General features: G+C 47.9%; 1 protein-coding gene across 1 annotated transcript; it reads right to left on the reverse strand.

The window, feature by feature from the left end:
- Positions 3,977-6,262, reverse strand: LOC8067777 (subtilisin-like protease SBT1.4). Its single transcript, XM_002447491.2, has one exon. It carries the CDS (start codon positions 6,260-6,262, stop codon positions 3,977-3,979), a length of 2,286 nt encoding a protein of 761 aa, XP_002447536.1.

Raw genomic sequence — 10,227 nt, forward strand, 5'->3', positions numbered from 1 at the left:
GCTTGTCAAATATTAGTAGTTAAATTTTATTGTTTAGTTGTTTTATAAAATAAAAAAAATAAAAAGAGTTTGCTGAATGCCTGACACTTAGCAAAGTTCAAATGGAAAAAGGAAAACCCAAAAAAATTAGAAAAACAAATAATCGAGAAAGGCCATGACCAGCCAGCACCCATCTTCGCTGAAGTCGCAAGTCACGGCTTTTTTGCTGGCGGGATTCAAACCCGCGACCACTTCCTCACGCAATAACTCTTCTAACCACTACACTACATAGTCACATGTGTCTATAAGTCATTTTGGTTCCTCACATATTTTTTTAACCGAGTGTAAATTGCATGTTTAAAGCCATAAACAAATTTAAATAAAAAAATTATCAACTACAAAGTTTCATAACTTTTCGACATTTACACTTCTTGTTTAGAAAGCTTCTCCATCCGAGGTAGTTTCGAAAATTTAAATTTTAAAAATTTCAAATTCAAACGCAGTTTTGCATGACAAGATTGATTCAAATGAAAAGTTGGCTACTATAAAGTTTCATAACTTTTCAAGATCTACAAAATTTGTTTTTATTGTTTTTCCATCTTACAACATTTAAAAATTCAAATTTTAATTTTTTTTTAAATTCAGACGTAGTTTTGCATGACAAGATGGATTCAAATGAAAAAGTTATCTACTATAAAATTCTATAACTTCTCAAGATCTACAATGTTTATTTTGGTTATTTGGTCATATGTTCATCCGACATTGTGGTTCTAACATTGTTTACAAATCTTATATATCTCTCTTGTAGCTTATGAACTACAAGAGACATATATAAGATTTTGTGAACAAATTTACTTTCACTTTGTCATATGAAGAAATAACCAAAACAAATATTATACATCTTGATGAGTTATATAACTTTGTAGTTGAGAACTCTTTTATTTGAATTCATTTACCGCTTCAAAATGTGTTTTGAAATTTTCTTTGCCGAGTGCTAAAAGAAAAACACTCGGCAATAAGCTCTTTGCCGAAGGAAAATACTCGGCAAAAAAGCTCTTTGCTTGTTTTTTTAGCATTTAGCAAAGACTTCTTTCCTGAGTTTTTTATACCGAGTGTTTTTTTGTTTGGCACACGATAAAAACGCTCTGCAAACCATTTGACACTCGACAAAGATGTCGTCTCCGGTAGTGCAAGGCAATAGTTATTGCCTGGCCTCAAGGGCTACGTCGTATGTGACTTCTCTTCTCCCTCACGCTCACGCCTTCGCCGCGCCGCTCAGCCACCACCACAGCTCCCACCAGGAGCCAGAAATTCGGTCCCGTCCAGCGAGCTCGTATCCCTATGCTCTTCTCAGCCACGGTAGGATTTCGGATCCTATCAACGTGCATGTACATATGAACACCAGAAAATTATCAGCCAATTATCAGCTAGGTTATAGATTGTGTTAACTTGCATTATTGTGGCTGGCGTGCAGCATTTAAATATGTAGCTAGAGAGAGTTAATCGATCAACTGACCTGACCCTTCAATTCTTCCCACATCTGCGCTCATTTCCTTTCTCTCTCACTGTTCAATCATGATCAATTTGTTGCAGCAAATAACTCTCAATTTGCCGTGGCAATTTACTGTCCCTTTTTTCCTCTAACGATGATTCGCTAGGCTGCTCCACTGCTACAGAATACTAGTATGAGTATATAACAAGCTGAAGCTAATACATGTGTTAGAGAACAATAACCGATGTTATAGCTTTTGGATTTTGGGTGAGGCTAGCTACCCCTAAATTGATTAGTCCATAATTTAGGTAATTGATTTGTAGCAATTACTGGTAATTGGTGCATACATAATTGAAAAGAAAACCTATCAACCAAAGAGAAGTGAAGCTTTAACCCATATATTGTCGTCATGGATCCCAGTGACAGATTTTGTCATCAATAATAAGCATTCATCATCGGTTTGCCCTGAAATTATTCCGAAATACAGATTTGTGGAAAAATAGTTTGCAGCTAAACATAAATTGGTCTCCAGTTCCATCACTCGCTCAATAGTGTTCATGTCCCTGTAAGTAAGAAAAAATACATAGACACCGTAATATATATCAGACAGCAAAACACAAATGGACCTGAATTTCCGATGGAGATTGTAGGAATCTATGGCATGTGCTGGGAAATGATCAGTGGTGCCAGGCGTATGCGTATGCATATGCTCGAGGCCCTTTGACACTGGAGGGAAGATACACTAGCCGTTCCATGATTTTACCATCACAGATTGAATCACAGTAGTAATATTGGTTAAGATAATAACAGAGATTTAGGCTGTTTGGTTTAGGGAGCCACCCCGTCCGGCATGGGTTCATCCGAGAATTTCCAATAGCGCGCGGAGGCTACGATCTCATGACGGACGGGTTGGTTTCTCTTTGCCAAACGGCCTGCACTTGCTTGCTTGTGGCAGCGACAGGAGATGACCCAACGTCAGCAGCTCCTCTATCTTCCCCGCTTCTAACTTTGGTCCTCTGGCCGACCGACCAAGAACGCAGCCCCGTGACCACCCAGCAAGGGCGGGAGAGCCGGTGACGCGCCGGCACGGGCAGGGAGAGCTGGTGGCGTGCCCGCACAGCACGGTGCAGGCGTAAGGGCAGCAACGTGCTGCTACGGGTGTCGGTGGGGAGGACTGAGCCACTGAGCTCAATTTGGGGCGAAATGAGTGGATTTAGGGTTTGGGGAGGGCGTTGTCGGAGGTATATGGTGGGCTGGATGGCGCGAATCAGGTTTTTGGGCTTTTTGGCACGCGATTTGAGCGAGAGGCCAAATTCGGCTGAAAATTTTGCCAGGTATGAGATATTTTTGGGGCTGAACAACGAAATTTCGCGTTTTCCAGCGAAATTTCGCCCAAAAAATTTTCCTTGGACCCAAACCAAATGATCATTTTAGATTCGGATGCACGATCTTGCCATTCCGTGGACCAAACGTGCCATAACGAATTAAGAATGAGGGGCTTACCTTCTTTACAAAATCGACGTTCCCTGAACCTGGATCGATGAATGGCAGTCTGGAGAACTATTATAGACCAAGGAAACGATGATGGCATCATGGAGAGCCTTTACATCGAGTATTGATGAGGGAATATGCGCAACGTGAATCTGAAAGTGCTGCCGGTTCTAATCTGTGCTTCTGTAGACAATTAATGTAGCAATTACTCTATGGCTGTCTATGTGAAAGCGAAGAGGAAGAAGGGGGCCGAGGGCCGGGGCAAGGATTGAGAAAGGAAATGCCAGCACCCAAAATCGGCCATGAAATGGCTGGTGGCCTGGTTGACGAGGCAGCGGTGGGTGGATGGATGGCTATGTATGTGGCAGTAACAATCGGATGGTTTAGATTGGTTGCTGACGTGGATGGCTATATGGGATTAGATAGAATAGATAGTCGTCGGGGTTTATCTTTGTAAGAGATATAGATATAAGATGTTCGTTTACTGCATTTCTTTTTCAATTCACATATTCCACTCATAGACAATAATATCATTTTGAACTGAGGACTCAAAACCTGTTTTTGACTGTTAGAACAGAAATGCAAAAAGTGCTCTAATTCCAGTCCACATACAATACAACAACTCGGTGTCTTGAGCTCCTCAAGCATAAGGTATCCCTGAACCTGAAGTGGCCTAGCATCACATGGAAATTGCTCTAATACCTGGAACACAATTTTTTTCCCGGTAAGGACACATGCCCTTGTGCTGTGGACCACAAGATGCCCATTCTATCTGTTCACTTACATTTGGTGGCATTGTGCTTAGTAAAGGAGCTGCTACTCCACGCTACAAAAAGGCCAAAGCCAGAGCTCACAGTTACTCTTCTAGTCTACAAAAAGGCCAAAGAGACAGCGCACAGGAGAGGTGATCTCTCTGTTCTCTGCAAGCAATCAAGCACAATATTTCAGAAATCTCTGTCGACTAAACATGATTCTATTTATGCAATCGATCGATGATTGATCCAATCACTTGTACTAGACCAAATTCTGCGTTCCATCAAGAACGACGATCGGGCTCCGAACGGAGTACTTGCCGGAGACCCACCGGAGGCTTCCTTCCACCGTGCCATTGGCGGCGGCGCCAACTCTTCTGAACCTCACTCTGAAGTCCATCTTCTGGTTCACAGAGCCGAACTCCAGCCTCGGTGGCACCACCTCGACGGCGACGCTTGGCGGCGCCACGACCTCCGCCGTGTAGGCCGAGACAGCCTCGCCGACGTTGGTCACCGTGCGCCTCACCTCGACCACCGGCGCCGCCGCCGTGAGCGTCACGAGGAACGACGGGTAGTTGAGGTCCTTGCCCTCGATCTTGCTGACCGTCGCGCAGCTCACGTTCTGCAGTGGCTGCGCGATGATTTCGTTGACGAAGGTGTCGTTGTACCCGAGGCCACAGATGTAGGGGATGTAGTCCATCCCCGAGAGGTCGTAGAGGAGGCCCGGGTCAAGCGCCTTGGTCGGGTTCACGATGCCAGAGCCCATGAGGAGGTGTCCCGCCGGCTTGCCGGTGATCTCATCGGTGATGGGCGTGCCGTCCGGGTGCGTCACGTCGGCGGTCGTCATCATCGCCGACTTGATCGCGGACGGCGACCACCCTGGGCGCGCTCGCTTCAACACGGCCGCGATCCCCGAGAGGTGCGGCGCGGCCATGGACGTGCCATCCATCAAGCCGAAGGTGCGGGTGGGGGTGGGCGCGCTGCCGTTCCCGCCGCCGCCGGCGTCCGGGACGGCCGCGATTATGCTCGTCCCGGGCCCGGTGATGTCGGGCTTGATCACGCCGAGGTTTGACATGTTGCAGGGGCCTCGTGAGGAGTAAATGGCGACGGCCGGCTGATAGGAAGGATCCAGCGTAACGCCGGCGAAGTGGAGGCCGGCGGTGGGGTTCGCCGTGGAGTTGATGTACGACATGATCTTCTCGCCGTCGGCCTGGCTGACGCGCGCCGCCGCGATGGACACGTTTCCGCCGAACATCGTCACGCGGCCACCGGACGCGTCGTTGAAAAAGATGATGCCCACGCCGCCGGCGGCGCGGACCTTCTCGCCGCGCAATGTCGTGCTTTCCGAGAGGTCGCAGAAGACGACCTTTCCGCGGACGTCGACGGCGCTGAGCGAGCCGTTTTCGAACACGCCATGGACGTAGATGAGAGGCGCTGGCTTGACGTCTGTGTACCTCTGGTTCACCTCGCCTTGGATCACCATCCCATTGCCGAGACTGACCGTGGAGACGACGCGCCGTGTCATGGTGCTCGCCGCCACGGTGAGCACCCACGGCGCGCAGTTGGTGACGGTCCCGTAGTCGGGGCCTTGGTTTCCGGCGCTGGAGCTGACGAACACGCCCGACGTGACGGCGGAGAAGCTGCCGACGGCGGTGAGGTCCTGGTAGAAGGGCTTCGCCGTGTCGTCGCTGGCGGAGATGGAGATCACGTCGACGTTGTCCATGAACGCGCCCTGCTCGATGGCGGCAAGCTGCTTCGTGGACGGGCACGTGTCCTCAAAGCACACCTCGTAGAACGCCAGGTGCGCGCGTGGCGCCATGCCGGAGGCCGTGCCGACATTGGTCCCAAGCACCTGGACGTCGCCGACGAAGGCGCCCACGGCGGTGCTGGACGTGTGCGTGCCGTGCTCCCACGCCGTCAGAGACCGCCCGCCGATGAGCTTCTTGTTGCACGGCGCGCCACCGAACTCGCACCTGCCCTTCCACTTGGCCGGCGGCGGCGGCATGCCCTCGTCGCCGTAAGACGCGTGCCGCGGGTCGATGCCGTTGTCGAGGACGCCGACGATGACGCCCTCCCCCATGTTGCGTGCCGCCGCCCACATGCCCGTCGTCGGCGTGCTCAACCCGAGCAGCGTCGGCGTGTACGTCGTCTGCAGCCGGTAGTTGACGTCCGGGATGGCGTCGACGCACCATTTGAGCTTGCGCAGCGCGTCCACCTCCCGCACCGTCAGCCGCGCCGCGAAGCCGCTGACGACGTGCTGGTACGAGTAGACCAGCTGCCCGCCCTCCGGCGTCCGTGCCTCCTCGAGGACCGTACCGGTGCTAGTGTTCAGGACGGAGGCGAGCAGCGAGGCGTGCCACTCGCGCAGCTTCTCGCCGTTCTCCTTGGGCCCAGTGGCTCGGCAGACGACCACCAGGTACGTCCTCACGGCGTCCCCAGCTGCACCGGTGGTGGTGGTGGTGGCGGTGGCAATGTCCCCGGCAGCGGCCGGTGGGGAGAGGAAGATGGCGAGGACGAATATGAGAGATGGAGTTAGGATGGTGGGCATGGCGGCGATCAGGGCAAGGATCGAGCTATCTGGTCATTGAAGTGCAGGGGATTCAAGGAAGGGGAAGAGAGAACGTAAGCTGGATTTCGGTTTTGATAGCGTGCTTTTAAGGCCATCAGTCAGGTCATGGCCCGCCATGAACGAACGTACGTTTTAGAGCTGCAAAGCAGAGCATTGCGGGTGGTGGCTCGCTATTTTTAGCGCAGAATTGGAAAGTGCCGGGCGACTGAAAGACGGGGAGCTCATTGGGCGGCAGGGCGGGCAAGTAGAATTCTAAGCTATTCTATGCAGGCATACTCGAACCAGTGGTCAGTCGCGGGAGAACCGGGCGCTAGCAGGCAAGGCAAAAGCTTGTCGTCCTCAACATAGAGCCTTGGGTCATTTGCTTAGGGTCTTGTTTAGTTGGTGAAATTTTTTAGATTTGATTATTGTAGTATTTTTATTTGTATTTGGTAATTATTGTCTAAACATAGATTAACTAGGTTTAAAAGACTCGTAAATTACAACTTTACAAGTAAACTGTGTAATTAGTTTTTTTATATTTAATATTTTATGTATGTGTTGAAAGGTTTGATGGGATGGAGAATCTTAGAAATTTTTGGGAACTAAACCAGACCTAATTAAGTTGAAGAACATCTCTACCTGTAGTTTGTATATAGTAAAACAAAAAACATGTGAAGAACACTGCAAGACATCACCATTAACCAATATGATAGTGAGAATGGTAACGGAAAATTGAACTCCTTGCAACTTACAGGCCTACTAATAAAGGTGTGAGAACTGAGTCATCCCGATCTTATGACCCGGAATATAAGGCCCAGGATGGAGTCATGGACATAGTTTTAGAGTTGCACACTCTCAACATGACCATAATGGATAAGGTCCAAAAGAATTGCTAACCAACTCCAACAGTTTTGTAAATAGATTTGGCATTCTTGTTTTTTGCCTAAACTTTCAAAATCTCCTATCCAATAGTTTGGCAATTGTGTTTGGCATTTATAGCAAGTTGGCAAATTCTCCTCCTTTCTTGGCATTTATGCACACCTAGAATAGGCTTGGCATTCTGCATGCGCGTGCTTTTATAGCAAGCTGACAACCTGATGCTTCTTCGTTGATCTTTAGAACCAATAAAATTTTGGTTTTGCCAAGTCAATTACCAAACACTTGGAGATGTCCTTTTTGTTCCCTATCCATATCATTTTGGGAGTTGGCAAATAACAACATTTGCCAAATAAATTTTGCAAAACTGTTGGAGTTGAACGTCATTCGCTACTAAAAAATAATTTTATAGGGCACCCATATATTAACCTCCGCCTCCGTTAATGGGTTGCCGGACTCATGGCCAAGCGCCTGCCTTCATTAATGGTTAATGGAGGCAAGTGACTTTAGACGTCCACCTGCGTTAATGCTTAGACTGTATAGTGAAATCTCACTTATCAGGTTTGGTTTCTTCTAGGATGTTGATCTGCATGGTGAAGCAAATGCAAGTAACGATGCATTTGGAGGAAACTCGTCATCATCGAGATGGTAAATATAGACCATGTAGAACCCTCATCATCATCAGGTGGTAGGCACGATGTTGCTGGCAACAATGTCGATTTCATCACAATGAATGATTTAGTCCAAGATATGTCCAACAGTGGCGGGGAAGATGAGGATGGTGAGCCAGCTGTGGTGAAGCCGGAGGATGTAGAGCTTTTTGAGGAAATAATTGGCAACGACAATTTTATGTTTGGGAGCCCCGAGGTGGTTAGAGAATTTTAAAGAGATGAAGCAGACGACAATTTCCGCTCTATAAGGATTGTCCAAAGCAATAGACAACACTCCACTATATGAGGAGAGGGCCCCACCAATAGAGAGAGAGAGAGAGAGAGAGAGAGAGAGAGAGAGTCGTGCTTGTGCGGCCGAGGAAGGGATGGAGCTGAGGCTGAAACCCTAAGCCTCCTGTATATATACACATGCTTGGTATTAGGCCAAATGAGCTTTGGCTAGGCTCTAGCATTTTAGGAGGCAGACTTTATAGCATGCCCGTCTATGAAAATTTATTTATGGAGATAGGCAACTTAAGATGACCGCCTTCACAAATAGCCTATTTTGAGGTGGTTATCCCAAGTTGCCCGTCTCCATATATAAATTGATTTTTGAAAGCGGGCAAAAGTGTCCGTCTCGGTAAATAAAAAGTGTCTGCCTCCATTAATAGTATGCATTAATCGAGGTGATTGAATTTTGTGACCGCCTTCGTAAATAAAAATGCACCGTCTTGCAAAATTATTTGTGTAGTTGCATCTGGTGATTGCACGAAGGATGATGACAAGCTGTGATACCCTACCGATGCCCGATAGTGGAAGCGTTATGATGACAGGTTCATGGAGTTTGGCAACGAGGCAAGAAACATTAGAATCGCGCTGAGTACCGACGGGATAAATCTGTTCAGTGATCTCATCAGCTCGCACAACACTTGGCTCATCATCCTAAGCATCTACATCCTACCTCCCTCTCAAGAACATGCCGCTTGATGATAAGAGTTGGATGCACATGCATTTTACGATAAATGAGTGGCAGAAAGGTTTCAAGAAATTTATTGAAACTAATATTTTTTGCGAAATTATTGAAACTAAATTTGGTGAGATTACTCGAGAAGAAACTACACCATGTCCATGGACCATGTAAAAGATGTCATTGCATGAACTACAGAACAAAATTAGGGTTTAGAGTCATTTAGATGTGAGAGGGTTCGATGAAAGCTTCATCAAGAAGAAGGTGATTTGCAATGAGGGCACTAATGCAACAGTAGTAGTGCTGTGCGGGAAATGGTTTAAACACTAATCAGTGCTTCCATACATGGATACATCATAGGTAATGAGGAGCCAAACAAAGAAGCAAAAAAAATCTTTAAATTATTAACGTCTGAGATATCTTCCGTTGTCAGGCTCTTTTAGGTTAAGTGCATGCATGGTGAAAGGATCAAGATGCCCAAGAGGGAGGTGAATTGGGCTTTTCTAAAAATTTCAGCAACCTATAAGCTCCAATTCAACCCCTTGTGCCTAGTGTGACTAGAGAGCTACCGGATCAAAAGTATTACAACCTAGTTCCAATCCTATTCTAGCATGGCAATTTTAGGAATGTAAAAACACAAAGTAAATGCTAGAAAGTAAGGAGTAGTGGAAGAAAATGCTCGGCGATGTTTTGCCAAGGTATCGGAGAGTCACCACTCTCCACTAGTCCTCGTTGGAGTACCCGCGCAAGGGTCTTGCTCCCCCTTGGTCCGCGCAAGGACCAAGTGCTCTCTACGGGCTGATACTTCGACACTCCGTCGCGGTGAATCGTACAAAACCGCTCACAAGCTTGACACGAGCCACCCATAAGAACTCCGGGCCATCTTCGTGCCTCCAATCACCACCGAACCGTCTAGGTGATGGCGATCACCAAGAGTAACAAGCAAAGAACTCTCACTTGACCTAAACAAGGCTCTTGAGAGTGGTCGATGCACACTTGACTCTTGGAATTCTACTAGAGAAGGATTCTCACAAGAAATCTCTCAAATCTCAATCCTCTTTAGGCTCTTGCTTCTCTCTTGCTCCACAAAGAATTTCTCATCTGTTCAAATGGGCAAGAGAGCTCCCATGGACGAGGTGGAGGAGTATAAATACACACCACGAAGTCCAAGGGTCGGCCAACCGTTTTACACTAAAAACGGGGTCACCGGACGCTGTTGATGTGGCACCGGACGCTCTACACAGAGCATCCGGTGACACTCAACGGCTAACTATACTGCCTCTGATAGGTCACCGGACACTACTTCCCAGCGTCCGGTGCTGCCGTCCGGTGCTCGAAGGAACTTTACAACCTCCCTGAGTTTAGGACAGGACGCTACCCGGCGAGTCCGGTGCTAGCGTCCGGTGACCTTGGTCACTCTATGGACCTCCCTGGGTTTAGGACCGGACGCTACCCGGTGCGTCCGATGC

This window comes from Sorghum bicolor, chromosome 6, assembly GCF_000003195.3.
Source record: "Sorghum bicolor cultivar BTx623 chromosome 6, Sorghum_bicolor_NCBIv3, whole genome shotgun sequence".
Taxonomy (NCBI): Eukaryota; Viridiplantae; Streptophyta; class Magnoliopsida; order Poales; family Poaceae; genus Sorghum; species Sorghum bicolor.

What these genes read in the sequence shown, in the direction of transcription:
- LOC8067777 (XM_002447491.2), bottom strand. Translation starts at nt 6,262, where the DNA reads ATGCCCACCATCCTAACTCCATCTCTCATATTCGTCCTCGCCATCTTC.